Source organism: Rosa rugosa, chromosome 5 (genome assembly GCF_958449725.1).
Source record: "Rosa rugosa chromosome 5, drRosRugo1.1, whole genome shotgun sequence".
NCBI classification, from domain to species: Eukaryota; Viridiplantae; Streptophyta; class Magnoliopsida; order Rosales; family Rosaceae; genus Rosa; species Rosa rugosa.
Window position 1 is genome coordinate 28,086,710 of NC_084824.1, and position 16,318 is coordinate 28,103,027.

The window sequence follows — 16,318 nt, forward strand, 5'->3', positions numbered from 1 at the left end:
GAATTGTGAGCCTAATATGTATTAACTTTTGATAGTTCGATTTAATGATTTTCTTTGAATTTGTTGATTTTCAAAGCAACAATGAAAAAGAGTTTTAATGGGTAATGGGTTGGAAGAGGGTTTAAAAAAAATAAAATAAAATTTATTATTTTTTAGAAGAGTTTAATAGATAATGGGTGCGAAAAAGAGTTTTAAAAAAATGCAAACAAAAATAATTTCATTTTTATGTTAGCAGGTCTTAACGGGTTTCAATGGCCAATTTATTGTTAACGGGTATTTAACGGGTTTTAGTGGGTAATTGATTAGAAAAGAATTTTAAAATTTAAAAAAAAAAACATTTGCGGTCTTAACGGGTTCCAACGGGTAACCCGCGAACCCATCGGGCTCAACCCGTTATCTTAACGGGTTATAACGGGTTGAGCCTGTTAAGACCGCCAACCCGTTAAGTCCGCCCGCAACCCGCCCGTGACCGCCCAGTTGCCAGGCCTAGCCGATAGGACTCGTCTAAAACAAGGTTTTATATGGGCTAGGGGACACTACAAATTACCAAATTTCTTAAGTCATGGTCATGATGTTGAAGACAATATCTGAGCTTCTTTTTTGTAAAAATAAAAAAGGAATGGAGGCGTATTCTTTTCCTTTCTTCCAACTTTACAGGCTTATGGAAAATGAAGACTTACGATAAGAGAGAGAGTCATATCTTCAAGTAACTAAATACTAACTTCATTTGAAATTATGGCTGCTATTTGTCAACACAATACTCAAGTCTCAGCCAAAAGGCCGAGAAAGGTAACAGAACAAATATTACAATGCAACAATAGAAAAGGTTTATTTTGAAAATACAAAACTGGGGGATAAATTTGTCCATCCGGAACATCAACACAGAGTTTGTCCATCTGCGGCAAATTACATACGGAACATCAAGCCTGCCTGATTATTATATCAATATGAGTTACATGATGCGTCAGAAATTGCTCTTCTGCAGCCTGAATCTATTTGCAAGCCTGATTATTATATCCATATCATAAAAAAATACAGGGAGCATCCACAGATTCCATGCAAAAAACTCCTCTACCTTCCAAAAGTTTACTGTATCATCCTCGAACCAACAGACCAAAATTTCTTCCCTGAATTTACCCCAACCTATCTTTGCTGTTAATAAAATCTTTGATATGCAAAATTTCACGATGCAGCTTTGGCTTTCGACTTTTGTTTCTTGCCATCAAGTGCTGCTAAGCCTCTGCCCAACCCAACTGGAGGTTGACCTTCCGGCTCCAATGATGGTTGGTTAGTTTTCGCATCTGCTGGGCCATGTGAAGGATGGTTGTTGGCTTCCTTCGCTCCATTGGTTTCTCCATTTTCCACTGAATCTGGGGCCCCACCTGCGGCACTCATGATATTGAGGAGATGAGTCAGTGGAGGCAAAGCTTGGACCGGAACACCGTGTTGACGTATTAAGAGGCCCCTTGCTGCTGCCTTCTTCCTGATTTCGGCTGTTGCTCGTGCAGCCCTCTCATCAACTCCCCTCCCTCGGGGAAGAGTTTCACCCATTATTGCAGCAGCATTAAGAGATTTGTTGACAGAAGTGTTGGAACTCCCAGACCCGCCGGCTATAGCAGCAGATTGGAATGCCTGCATCAAGTCAGGATTGGCCTGACATGCAAAATCAAATATTAACCAGAAGTTCTGATAGGTGTGATGAAAACAACAAAAACATGAAATTCGGGAAGAGCAGAACCGAAAACAATCCACCAAACATCCTTCAATATCAATAAAATGTTCAATCACCATTAAAAAGAAGCTTCCAAAATACCTTTAACATGTCGATTGCCTTTTGAGCTGAAGCGGCATTCAAAGCTTGACCTTTTTGCTTTTGTGCATTCATCTTTCAAAAGAAAAAAGATAAAGTTTAGTAATCAGAAACAACTAGTATTTTGAGAATATGGAACCACCTTCCAGTCTATTCACTTTGCAAGCTGCTCAAGGATACTAAACATGTACCTGTTGCTCGCGCAACTTAAATGTCTTCATCCAGTTTTGAGAGTCACGTGTCCTCGAATCCTCCTCACCCAGTTGTTTGACAAGTATATCATAAGTTTTCTTCTCATGCTGCCATTCCAAGTTCCAAAATCAGTCCATTATATTTTAAAGTTGCCTACAACTAAACAGCAGTGAAATCATCTTTCAATAGTTCAAGAGGGACAAATCTCGGTATGACATCTGAATTTCTGTTCAAGATATCTATTTACTCAAAACTTTTTATTAACCATGACTCCACAGAGCGAAGATGAAACCCATCCCAAACTCCCACAAGTCCAATTGGTTTCAACAGTTGCCATTAACAGGTGATGGCAACTGAATGTTGCTATCAAAACTCACATTTAGAATATACATAATTATGAGGATCGTAATAACAATAAAAGGGTCTCCTATTGCATCTATTAGTGTGATTGTGCAAATTATGATTACTTTCAACATGGACCACTGTCTTAAATTTCAAATCAGGGGTCACTTGAAACTTGTGGAACATGGAACTGTCACTAATTTAATCTTTCCATTAAGAAGCATACCTGGTGGGAGAGCTTGAAGGCGCCCATACAATTAAATGCAATAGCAAGTGCATGATAGCATACAGCAGTTTGGATATGTTCCTCGCCCAGAAGCCTTTCATTCTTTTTCAAAGCCTCTTGCAAATATCGAAGAGCAGTGTCCATCTTCCCAAGATCCTGGTACATCATAGCAACATTAATGAATGTTGCTGCGACATCAGGATGATCTGGGCCAGATGACAAACTTAACAGGAGCAACGCCCGGGACATATGTCGTAAGGCGAGTTCTGTTTGGTTAAGTCCATGATAGAAAAGAGCCATATTCCCATAGCTGCAGTTTCAAAGATGTAGATGAAGGGAGCCAACAATTAGATCCAGAAATAGAGTGGAGATAGAAAGAGTCAGAAAGAACAATGATAGGATGGAGTTGACACTGATCATACTCAATTGGGGGGGGGGGGGACCAAAAGCAAGTAAAAATAGAGCAAAGATAATACACACACACACACAAGTTTGTGACATTACATCCACATTCTGTTTAAATATATTCACTTATGACAACTTTTCTTAGTTACATTCCCACTTTTCGTTTACTGAGACGGAAATAAATAGCAGAAGTTTACCTGTGAGCAGTGTCAGGGTGGTCCAAACCCAGGCAACGCTCATTTATAATTAGCTCCTTGTGCTGTTGCATTATGGCTCCCGCCATGTCTCCAGCATGATATAGAACCATTGCAAGATACCTGAAATTTTGTACAAGGACACTTTAGCTCAATTTCAATCAGAAATAACCTTTAGACAAGGGTTTAAGTGGCGAAATGTACCGACAGCAGTTAGCAACCTCCCGATGCATTGGGCCTGTAACCTGAAATTCAGAAAGAATGAAATAATAGTTTTTTAGTCATTAATACCACAGAAAGTTTATCATAACAACCCAACTGAAGTTGCATACCTGCTGAAGTATGGAAAAGGCCTCGGAAAATAAAGTGTAGGCTTCACTCAACATTCCCTAGCAAAAAATAATTGGAACAAATGATCAATAACAATCCCTGGCAAGAGAATATTTCCATCTGTTTTTATTGTGAATAATTAAACTCCAGAATATTTCTGCATGTTAAAATTAATTGTGAGTGAGATGCAAAGTTGCAGATTTTGAGTGAGATTTTGCCAAACCTAGAGATTCGTGCATGAACAGTTCCACATTATAAAATGATAGAAAGACCTTGATAGTTGAACAGTTCTTTACAATCCAAATAATTCATAACTAAGTACATGTGTTTTTTTTCTTGGTCCTAACCAATTGAATACTGCTCCAAAGTAAATTTTTGGCTATCATTGGAATAGCATTGACATAATGGCACTAACATATTTCTGGTTGAGACCATTTTCTTTACATCCTGACATTACCACATTTCACGACACCACATGTATTCTTGGAAGACTCATTAATAAACCACAAGTTGGGTTAATACCTCAGCCAATTGGATTTTCCCTGTTTCCACAAGATCCTTAGCTTCTGAACAAACAGGAACAGAGTGTTTCACTACAGGTTGAAGATTCAAGATATCTGATATTTCAAAAGGTGCTGCAGATTTCAGATCATATCTGCGAGCTGCAATTGTAATGCCCACCTACAAGTGAAATAAAGCAAGTTGTTGACTACTAAGAAGCCGAGGTGATTTTGGAATCAAACTGCGATGAATTCATAATTACCTTTTGGCAAAGATTACGGATAACCGAATCTTTCTTTACATGCATCCTAGCATCCTTTGGCAACTCAAACTACAGAAAAAGAAAGATTAGGTTAACAAATATTTTAACTCACACCACTCAAACATGTTATATGTGGACTACAAGTCAAGTTTAGGCGACCCAATACAATAAAACATGGAAATGACCCATAAATTATATGTAATTAACATTGCAAAAGCACCCAAGAAATCATGTTTTTAATTAAGCAGGATGGGAGAGGGGGTGAACAGAAGCAAATGAAAACAACAATTTTCCTCATGTCAAAAGGTTGTTTTTCTCAACAAGTTAAAAAGGTTATTCAGGAATTTCCAACTATATCGGAAGAGTGGAATATACCTCATATTTGAGTTTGGCAAATTCTTGAATGTCAGACCATAGAGTCTCTGAGCTAACATGCATATATGAAGATACACTCTTCTTTGTAGAAGCTCCAGCCTTCCATCTTCCTTGTCCCTTTGACCGTTTTCCCGGAGATTGATGACCTGCTTGTTCCTGAAATTAAAAGAATGTAAATGACAAAACCTTCCTCAAACTTTAAATTAGCTCAACCTATTGGTAATAATAAATTATTGATTCACCAATAGAAGTTAAAATTAATAGTCAACTCTACTTGGTTGCATTTTTGATTACTAACAGTACTTGGATAAAGGATCAAAACAATAAAAAACTAGCTGGCAATGGGTTGACTATAAAGATGCACATATAACTAAGAAATACTGCTACTATTAATGTTTTATAGGTCAACATTGAATATAAAACATACTTTTTTGGGGGTTCTAGACTGAGAACTATTAGCAGCGACTTTTGAGCCAACAGCTTGATAGCTTCCGAAAAAACAGTTGAAGAAATGGCAGATTGCAGGCCCAATTTCATGATCCTCCGTATCTCTTAAGACATCCTGCAGAACATAAACGATAGCCAATATATGAACCAATTCACACCAGCAACATAAAACTGTGTTCTTAGACAATCATAACCTATTGAGTGCATGAGCATAACAAGAATCTGATTGATTTTACAGTTACTAGAAAATGTTTGCAGAAGTCAGAAGATGACAATCTTGAGATAATCAATCCAAGGCCACTTATTTCAATCAGGTCCTCTGATCAAAATAATAGGATCAACAGTACAAATTAGCGACATTAACAGAAGGCAACAAACAAATTGATTATTTTTTATGGCCTTTGGTGTTAAAATGAATCCAAATAAAGCATATGTCCTACACTACAACCTGATACAATACTTCAGATACAAACTGCCGGTATCAATCAGTTGAAAGTGGCAGTTCAAGTTCAAAAAGTAGAGAATGGACGGACAATGAACCAAGAGCTAGGGCACAAGTGCCATATTTACTTGGCATCAAAGTTTATTTACATACATTGCAAGGAACTTCTTTATTCCATCTCGTCGTATTGGGGACGATACAGATGATGTAAAAAGAAAACAGTTTGTGTATACATAGGAGGAAAAAGATGATGTAGAAGGCATGTATAACCACTACACTAAATCAAATTCTTGGCCACAAAATAGCATATGACAATGATTAACTGTTGGATATGTTTGCTGGTCCCCACCAACACTACACTTAGCAAGGAATTTCATAACAAGAGGTCAAGCAGAAAGAAAAGCATATCACCTTAAGAATGTGCTTGGCTGATCTAACCACAATCTCATTAGAACAAAGATCCCAAAGATGAGGTAAATGCCTGGTCCCATCAGCCACCTGTTAAAATTTTCCAAGATATGTCAGAAGCAAATTTGACTCAGACATAGCCCTGGCATATTACAAATAAAATAAAGTACCACTTAGAAACCAGAATTCTTACTTTTCCAATATAACGAACATTAATTCCATGAGCATGGAGTGCTTCAGTTAGTGTCTGCCCATCCATGGGTGATACTTCAAGTGTGCAAAGATCTTGTATGAACTTTGGAAGAACAACCTCAGTAAGATACAAACTGGCTTTCCTCACATTTTCTTCATCTGTTGCTATCTCCTGGAAATGCAATGGATAACATATCATATGATATACCTTTGAACTCAGGAGAAAAGTAAAACGGACAATCATATAGTCCGAGATTTACCTCCGCATTTCCAGCCAACTTAAACTCAGTGAAGACATTAGGGTTGAAAAGAGTTTCCTCACGTGATTCAGAGCTTTCAGCTGGTGGTGAGACAATTTCTTGTGCATCAATGGTCTTCTCTTTTTCTGTGATGTCCTGTGAAGAGCACAAAATATTCAACCTCTTAGAGACATTGTCGACCCCATGTAAGATTTAAAGAAACATGCAAAACTGTAGACAAGACTACAGAGATAACAAAACGGCAAACTAGATTTAACAAAATACTCTCATCATAAGCTCACTGCTGCTAATAAAAATAAAGTTAAACAAAATACTGCCATCATCCTCACCTGGTTATCGTTTGGCCCATCAGCGGTGACCTGAGCCTCTCCTTCACATTTAGACTTAGATTTTGATTTCTCTGCATCAAGGACCTTCTCCCCAATAGACAAAAGGCTCATATTAGATATCAATGAAATAACCAAGACATACTACTTGTGTATATATCAGATATCATGAATTCATGATTTACCTGGCAATAGGAAGTAATTAGTTCTGGTCTCAAGATACAAAATCGAGACCCAGATCCAGTGAAGTTTGCATCACGAGGAGTTACTCTCATCAAGTCAAGAAGATAATGCCTGAAAAAGCAGAATTTAGTATTGTTTCAGATTTTCTAAGTGAGTGCTATATGAGCGTACACATCTGCTATTGGGGTGCCCCAACTACATACTTGATAAGAGCAGCACTTTTTGTGTGTAAATCAATTAATAAATCAATAAATTCATAAAATTTTGTGAACAACAAAAGATTTTCTGAACGGAAATTGTCAACAAAGAAGCTATGAGAAGTCAAATATCATATACGAAGAAAAAAGAAAAAGAAAAACTACCTGTCATCACTACCAACAATACCCTTGCATTCCACTGGTGCAGCTAACTTGAAAACATTTCCAGATCCATCAAGGACTGTGTGTTCTTTCAAATGAAGGCGTTTAGCAGCCTCCACCACCTAACACAGTAAACATTAGCATTTGCACGAGAAATTTTAGTATTAAGGAGAGTGTAATAAGGGTTTTCACTTAAAAGGATAAAATAAAACTGGCAGTGGAGAAATAAGCCATGCTTCAGATGCATCCTCACCTTGGAATGAAAATCCTCATTCCAGCATATCTTTTTCCCATTATCAACAGAACCATATAAAAGAGAGTCTGATTTATCCCCTTGAAGAATGCCTGGCAAAACACTCTGCAACAGAATGCATGAAAGATTGGTCAAGAGAAAAAAATCAGACAACAAAATAGTTCTTTTTCAAACATAAAAAATTTAAAAATACAAAGGAGTGGGGCAAAATGGATCCTTTATGTTGCGTACAAAAGACCAGATCTCCAGCTGAGCAATTAAAACCATTACTCAAAGGTAACTTTCCAAAAATCGTGATTTTTGTCACACTGGTGACGACCCCATAAAATAATATACCTCAGACTTACAAGGGGAAAAGGCATATATTGCGATGGAAAGAAGGATAGGAGACACAAACTCGGGCTCTTATGTCATCAAACCATGACCTCTTTTTTTTTTTTTTTTTTTTGGGGGGAGGGGGGGGAGGGCAGCGTTTGTATCAAAACATGACTTTCGTACATAGTTCTGCCACAGGAATATAGAAAATAGAATGAATGATATCAGATTCGTGACACACCTGAGCTACTACTCTATGGCCTCTGTAATCAATTATGGCCATAGCAAGATTATAAAGTCCAGGGACATCAGCTTCCTGGTATGCCTTGGTGCCTTTCAAATCATTATTTGCAGAAGCATACGTAGCCTGCTCAGTCTCACCCAATTGTGTCTCAGCAGTTGATTCCATGGCATCGTGGCATTCCCCTGCGCATGACGCGTCACATTTTTCCCCATTGGGGATTTCACTCTCTCTATGCAACAAACTGCCAGTAGACTTTTCAGAAGAACTGCCTAAAGAGCCGGTGCTCCCCATTTTCGAATTGGAAACTGACATATGGTTCTTGGACAGCTGCTCAAGATCCGCATCAACAGCGAAACTGAAGAAGATGTTATTGTGAACATACCTAGAGCCAAAAAAACAAAAAAAACAAAAATTTAGCTTTAACTCCATCTTTATTGAGTATACTAACATGATTGTACGAAACATTTAACCAGATTTCTTACTAAAAACTGCTTCACCATAAGAATTTAATCTAGAACCAGAAGCATAAGAGTATATTGCATAAAACCTACCAAAATAAAGCAATGCCATACTATGTTAAAGATGGAACAATACTTGGGGTCCATGATAATCACAATATTTAGCATAATTACCTATGAAGAAAAAATAAGGTAAAGGATATTGGCAAATGTCATGAAAAATAGTGTCCCTGTTTCTGATTGACCTACATTGATGACTAAATGATTTCCGTACAGGAGTGCCCAATGATATACTTTATGCAAATAATAAAAGGTAGCAATAATTAGCATATCGAGGAGCTGAGCATTGTCTTAAAATCATCAAATACCAAGATAAATTCAACACCATCAACGCAGGTCAAAATAAAAAAATATATATATTGTTTGCTCTGTTACTAACGGAATTTCTTCATGGGTGCCCAATGATATACTTTATGCAAATAATAAAAGGTAGCAATAATTAGCATATCGAGGAGCTGAGCATTGTCCTAAAATCATCAAATACCAAGATAAATTCAACACCATCAACGCAGGTCAAAATAAAAAAATATATATATTGTTTGCTCTGTTACTAACGGAATTTCTTCATGGAAAACTTGTAGTTAAAAAACAAAGGCCATGTCAGACTAACATGTGGAAGCACTCGGGATCAGTTGGATTTATAGGTGGTATGCATCTGCTGATAACTCCAACAGCACCACTGATTGCTGCATCCACGAAGTCTGATGTCACTTTGTAGAGAGCCCTATCCCGCAAAATTCTGCAAAATATGATATTAAGAAGAGTTAAATATACAAGATACCAAATACCATATTTAAGTGACAGAGTTACTAACAGATGGAAAAATGCTAGGACATTGCATACCTTTCCTGAGGAGTTGTATGTGGAAATTCCCTACAAGATTGCAACTCCTCATTCCAATCCCTTTGCATGCCAATTAGCTCACTACCATAAGAGAGGGTCAGTGCATCCTCTGCTCTGGCTGCATCACGTTTGTGATCTGAAAATAGAAGATCCCTTTAATTGTATTCATGTGTGTAGATAACACAAATCAGAGTTACAGTAACACCCAAAGAACCAAACTGAACTTGTTTGAAGACATGGAGACCATGACATGCGCAACCAGCCAAAAAAAAAGTACTAGGCAGGTGTAATATGAAAGACATTGTCAAACTTGCTCAAGGGAATAAAGTACATGAGAAAAACCTTCTACAGCTCCAAAATCATAATTTTTAAAGTCAAATGAGGTTGAGCTCACCTGGAACTGGATGTAACCCTAACCATGAATTTGGTGGTAACAGAGATTGCACGTTTTCAAAAGGATGTGCAGACGCTCTCCGCTCCAAAATTTCACGAAAAGCTGCAAAATAAGAAAATAGTAGAAGGTAATTGATTAACTGATGTAACTTTGAAAATTAAAGATAAAGACCAGTGCAAATACCTTTTTGGAACTTAGGGCTGATCTTTTGCAAAATCCCGACAAGTGTGGTCGCTTCTGCATAACTTTTGCTTGGCCTGGGATTAAGGGTATTATTTATGGCGCTTGAATTGACATAAAACATTTTTGTAGTCCCCGTAATACAAAGCTTATTACCCTCCAACGTTACGACATCCAGATAAATCAAATCTCCGACCAGCCTAGCAACAAAACACCAACCGGCTGTTTAAAAATTTTAAATAGAAACAAAAAAAATGTATCAAAATATGTGTGGATTTATGCAAGGAAATACAAGCAACTTTCTCGGTTTACCTTCTATAGCTTGGTGGAGGATTGAAGGATGAAAACACAATACTCTCTACGCATTTGATCTCTTTTGAGGGTGATGAGAGCAAATTACTCAATGCACCGGCAACATCCTCCATAAAACCCAAACCATCAAGCTCAGGGACCTCAGTTTTGATGGTATCTACATTGCAGTAAAATAAAAATTTGTCTAGTTACAAGGACTTCGGAGTGTCGATATAAGGTATGATTTTTAATAATAATGATAATAATAAACAAATAAAACGACTGAATTCATATTAAATGATGATGAATCAAATACAGTATCACAAACCTCCAGGAGTTGCTACTTTGTTCTGAGCTGTCTCATATTGTAATGCAAGCGATGTTGATAGTGACGCATGAAGTGTGGAAAGTGAAAGTAATTCTCTGGTACGATGAACATGAGCCCTTATAGATCTATCATCATATAAAGCTGCCAGACCAAGTTTCAAATTAAAATATGCTATAAAATCCTCAATAGAAACACAAAGTTAGCCTCCCAAGAACCATGATCTTATTATACCTGGAACCATTTCCAAGGAGCATCCACCAATAGTAATGTCAGCAACTTCAGAGATTTCATTAAAATCTTCCAAATGATAGGTTGAGCCATCTTTGGTGAGTAGCAACAAGTCATAGCATGTAAAGAAGCATGTCTCAGGAGCATCAAGCAGAAACTGTCTAATATCCATAACAGAATCTCCTGGGTTCAACTGCAAATCACATAAATAAATCAGTAATCTCCATACTATATTGGCAGTATAAAAAGAAAGAGTGGGATTCTGCATTTTGTATCCAACAAAATAACCTACAAGCAAATATATCATCAAAACTAACTCACTTGTAGTTCTAGCTTCTCGCCACTTTGTGTCTTGACAGAGACAGGGTAAAGATGAAGGTCACCTGCACTCTCAGAACAAACCACAATGAGAAGGCAACTTTTCTTTGATCAATGAGACAGACAACTAAAAAGCATTGATAAGTTGGGAGGTTCTGTCGACTTTAGTAGGAAAACAAATCCAAAGATAACAATAGATTCACAGCAAGCATATATATCCATATGTAATCATTTGCTGATATGTTCATGCAGTATTTGTGTCTACTACTATACTCAACGAGGATTTGAAGTGTGGAGCATATGTTAATTTGCATATAGTGCTTGGATCAAATCTTAACTACGTATGGATGTTTACTATTTTGTACCTATCTCAATATATCTACGCAAACATAACTATAGTAAACAACTACATGAAGATTTACAAACACGTGCATATCTATGTAAATGTCAAAAGGTTTATTCATATGGCGGCGTGTACATTGGTTCTCATTGCCGTTACCATCGCCTTAATGTAGTTGGCGTTATGTTTGATTGAAACGGACAAAAGGCATTAATTATACATTAATACTGCGTCAACTAGCAGTAACGGTTTGATATAGTGGAAGACGGCGTATTAATTAGAAGATCTTTACTATGGAACAAATATTATAAAACCCAAGTTAGCAAATTCACCTTGCTTAGGTTGGCCAGCTGAATTTTCTGTTTCTGTTTCAGATTCACCTTGCTTTGGTTCGACGACTGCAACATTAGTTTCAGAATCCTTTACCTCCAGCTTGTCACTAGTTGACTCTTGCACAGTTGGAACACCATTAGCATTGGCCTTGACGGACTCTGAAGCACTCGACTCATCTTTTGAGTTGTCTTTCACAGGAGCATCAGACTGGACCACCGTATCAGACGAACTTGCAGCATTATGTGACCCTCTCCGGTTCCTCCCTTTGTTTGATTTTCCAGCCATTTCCACCTCCTATTCTGCAAACAATTACCGACAATCAACACTCAACTCATTCGCACCAAACATTGGGGGTAAAAAAAAAAAAAAAAACAATGTAGCCATTGCACTTGGTAAGAAATTAACTTCCATAAACACAGCTATTTCATACACAATCAAAGCTAACCCTCGAATCGCTCCTACTGATTTCAAAAAGCATGTTACACTATGAGAGAGAAACATACACCAATTTCTGAAGATAACTATCCAATCACACATAAAAATATCACTTTCAGACTAAAGTTGTGAACAGAAAATTTTGGATAGACAAGAGCTCAGTCTGGCTATCGGAGATGAAACAAAAACAATCCAGGCTGTGTTAAATATTCTTCTTAATTCATTCTGCAAATGATTACAAACCAAAGCTCTTCAATCAATCAATCAAGAGCCCGCTACTGTAACCCTAACCGTTCATGTTCATAATCTTCAACAATCAATTGCAAAACCAAATGAGGAAGAGAGAGAGAGAGAGAGGATAAAATACCTAGAAGAAGGCTGGAAGAAGCTACTGAGGGTTTTAGCGAGGTTAGAAAATGGAGGAGAGTGACGATAAAAAAAAAAACCTAGCAGCACATGTAAAACCAGAGAGAGAGGCGGAAGCGATAAATACCTAGAAGGTAGGAAGGAAGCTGCGGAGTGAGTGAGGTTTTAGAGAAGGAGGGGGGAGCACAGAGAGAGAGAGAGAGAGAGAGAGAGAGACTGGCGGCTTCTTCCCCTTTATTAGAGAGAAGAAACAGTATCTCTCGGCCCCGTTTTGGTATTTTTGAGTTTCCGGGCTAAACCCTGCTGCTTCCTTTTTATCCCTTTGGTTGGGCTCTCAACCCGTAGATCCGGCCTGAAACCCGCCAAAGATAAAACTGTAGCCTTCCCAGAATACCCCCGTCTGATTTCCTAACCGACGCCATCATGTCTTCATTTGTGTGGTTAGTTTGGGGATTGCAAGTTACCTTACACGAAGTCCCAAGCAAAGCTTGTTGAAATGAAGTGGCTTCTTTGTTGAGTTGTGTTCTTGGGTAATGTGGTGTCATCTTATATTTTAATATTTAATCGGTGGAGGAGTCAGATTATTAGGGCATAAAACGCCTGCATAAAATTTCTATCTATTACAATAGTAATTATTCTCGACGATATCTCATATTTTGAGATCGTTTCATGATAGTCACAGCATTTATACTAGGGAAAAATAAAATAGTGGCGGTAGCAATACTAAATTGTGTAATGAGGCTGCGGCAATATTAAATTGTTTAATGATTGGTTGCGACACTAATCTTCACAAAAAAAAAAATGGCCGAGTCATGGAGGATGCGCATAAGCTTGACTATCTAAGTAATCGATGATGGGAAAGCATTGAAAACCTGTATTCTTGTTTACAACCACTAGCGGCGTTAGGGCTTTGAGAGGAACTCTCGCTCATCTCTCCTATACAACCTTTCTTTCAACTTTTTTCTCCTCATCATGTACACAAATTTAATGTCCATATATATAGGGAAAATGTCACAAACAGTACCCCAACTTAAAGTCATTCTACACTTTGGTACCTCATCTTCTAAATATATCACTTTGATACCTCAACTTATTATTTATGCATAAGATTCATACACATCGTTAATAACACCGTTAATTCAAGTGTCATGTAGCTTTCTGTCATGGGTATTTTCATCAATTTATATTTTCTCACCAAAAATCTCAATGTTATTTGCCATTTAATAAAAACTCACTCCGTTAATTCATATTTATTTTTATTAAAAAACAAAAACACAACAAAAACACTTGCTACATCTTTCTTCATTGCCGATGAAACCAAATAACCATGGATCTATATTTAAAGAGTAAGCAAATAACTACAACAACCATAAATACTAAAAGTTTCAAGCAATTTCTACAACTCTACTAGAGACAATATGCTATGACTGGTATTGAAATTGATTATGCATAATGAATTGAACAAGCATTTTTCCTTCTTTGTCTGAAGAGTTTTTCAATTAAAAGGGAAAAGACTCAAACCCTTGACTTGAAAGAAAACTAGTATCTACCCAACAAATTACATTTGAAGAGCTAAAATAAGATGATATAGAATCAACAATTAATAAAGCTAGCAGACAATCTGATCTTATCCAAATCACTCTCTATTTGTGAATTAGCAGGCTGAAAACGATAAATCTCTCACCTCTTCTCATTTTAATTATTATGTTTCCTGGGATCATAACAATAAGTCAAAATTTCCAGTACAATAACTTAAATTGATCTTCCATAAACCCAAATATAATATTTTCCTTGATGACAGATTTATTTTCAGCAAAAAGAAAGGAATTTTAGATCATCTCCCATGGAATTTTTGGTGGGAAAACATAAATTGATGAAAATACCCATAACAAAAAGCTACATAACACTTGAGTTAACGGTGTTATTAACGTCGTGTATGAATCTTATGCATAAATAATAAGTTGAGGTATCAAAGTGATATATTTAGAAGATGAGGTACCAGTGTAGAATGACTTTAAATTTGGGTACTGTTTGTGACTTTTTCCCATATATATATATATATATATATAGTACTATTTAAGGAAAACTGAATTGGGAGAGAATTGAGTTGTACTTTCATTGATAATAGGGGCCTCTTTATATAGAGGATTACAAGCATAGAGATAGAGTTGTACATGGAAACATAATCGTACATTGATTGGATATCTCCTAAGATTCTCCGAAAATATCTCTAATATAAACTCTATTTCAACTAGAGCAAGTAACCTCGAGTTTGGGCCAGACACATATTCTGGATTTACTTGAACACTCCCCCTTGTGTCGCCCAAACGTGGTGCTCCTCTCGTTGCCTCATTAAAAACCTTGCCGAGTAACAAAAACTCAGTGGGACAAAAATAACCTCGGTCGAAGGGGAAAAAGAGCACAACACACCCTTCACGTTTCGAGACCATACATGTAGACACCTCCCCCTGATGTCTGCATCTCCCCCTGACGACTACGGTCATTGGAGTTCGGATAACTTCCGCAAACGATGCTACCAACATGTTTCTCGAAAGTGGAATTTAGGCAATGACTTAGTGAGCAAGCCTGCCGCACTGTCCTCAGATTGAACCTAGTTCACTTTGATCTTGAGGAGAGTTTGTTGTTGCTGATTATACTTGGTGTGGTCGCTTTTGATGTAGCCTTGCTTCAAAACAAGCAGCATTATCCTATATGCCCGTAGGCTCATCTGTGGTAGACTTCAAACCACAATTGTTTCGAACATGCGTAATTATGGATCCAATCCATATACATTCACGAACCACTTTGTGAAGAGCAATAATCTCTACATTGTTCGAAGATATAGCGACTAGGGTCTGTTCTGTAGACCTCCAAGATATCACGGTCTTTACCCATGGTGAACACTTAACCAATTTGGGAATGACCTTTGTATGGGTCAGAGAGATACCCAACATCAGCAAAACCTTCCAAAACACATGTCGTTTTGGGATGGGGATAGTGGACACAGGCCAGTGTTGGCGGCGTTCCTGGTGTGTGATGGGTCTGAACCCATCATCTCTTTGTAGGGATAGAACAAGCCCATATCAATCATACATCTCAAGTATCGAAATATATCTTTTATACCAATCCTAATGGCGTCGCGTTGGCGCAGAGCTATATCTTAGCTAACAAGCTCATGGCAAATGAGATGTCCGGTCTTATGCATTGAGCTAAGTACAATAATGCGCCTATTGTACTCAAGTAAGGCACTCCTGCCTCTAGCACATCTTCATTATCATCCTTCGAACGAAGAGGATCCTTTTCAGGATCAAGACTACGAACGATCATGGGGGTGCTTGAAGGTTTGACCTTGTCAAAATGCGTAAGCATCTATCAACACGATGCTCAAGTTCCAAACCGAGACATAATTGTGTTCTCCAAAAATCCTTCATCTCAAACTCAGATTTCAAGTGTTCAGCGGTTTCCCTTAACTCTTTAAGGGCTTCCAATGAAGATCCCGTGATAGAATCCGAAACTTGTTATGGAAACGCGTGGGCATATCCCTTCCCAATCAAGTAGTCACTTTAGTGAGTGTTTCAATCTTATTGTAAACACGCTCCGTGGTCTAGAGCCACTTGACTTGGGTAGATGAAGTTCACCATGAACCTTCATGTATATTCCGTATCTAGATCCCCATAG

At 37.6% G+C, this 16,318-nt stretch overlaps 1 protein-coding gene across 2 annotated transcripts; it reads right to left on the minus strand.

Moving 5' to 3' along the window:
* Window positions 1–761: 761 nt before the first annotated feature.
* LOC133708060 (clustered mitochondria protein) lies at window positions 762–12,914 on the minus strand. 2 transcript variants are annotated; one of them, XM_062133509.1, is made up of 29 exons: window positions 12,768–12,914; window positions 11,839–12,138; window positions 11,170–11,231; window positions 10,852–11,041; window positions 10,621–10,761; window positions 10,314–10,470; window positions 10,005–10,201; window positions 9,822–9,923; window positions 9,428–9,563; window positions 9,195–9,323; window positions 8,064–8,448; window positions 7,508–7,612; window positions 7,258–7,376; window positions 6,898–7,006; window positions 6,716–6,799; window positions 6,387–6,521; window positions 6,128–6,298; window positions 5,938–6,024; window positions 5,065–5,199; window positions 4,638–4,793; window positions 4,263–4,331; window positions 4,022–4,180; window positions 3,502–3,558; window positions 3,374–3,414; window positions 3,173–3,292; window positions 2,571–2,880; window positions 2,002–2,109; window positions 1,814–1,885; window positions 762–1,653 (listed from the first exon to the last, which is right to left on the minus strand). In XM_062133509.1, exons 2-29 carry the CDS (start codon window positions 12,122–12,124, stop codon window positions 1,183–1,185), a joined length of 4,293 nt encoding a protein of 1,430 aa, XP_061989493.1. In that variant the 5' UTR covers window positions 12,125–12,138; window positions 12,768–12,914; the 3' UTR covers window positions 762–1,182. The 2 variants fall into 2 exon arrangements, with proteins under 2 accessions (XP_061989493.1, XP_061989492.1); XM_062133508.1 differs by having other exon boundaries at window positions 12,642–12,900.
* Window positions 12,915–16,318: the final 3,404 nt, after the last annotated feature.

Coding starts and splice junctions, on each gene's coding strand:
- LOC133708060 (XM_062133509.1), bottom strand. CDS start 12,124: ATGGCTGGAAAATCAAACAAAGGGAGGAACCGGAGAGGGTCACATAAT. Junction 10,202..10,313: donor CCTCCACCAAGCTATAGAAG/GTAAACCGAGAA, acceptor TTTTGTTGCTAG/GCTGGTCGGAGATTTGATTT. Junction 7,613..8,063: donor GCCATAGAGTAGTAGCTCAG/GTGTGTCACGAA, acceptor ATTCTGTTGCAG/AGTGTTTTGCCAGGCATTCT.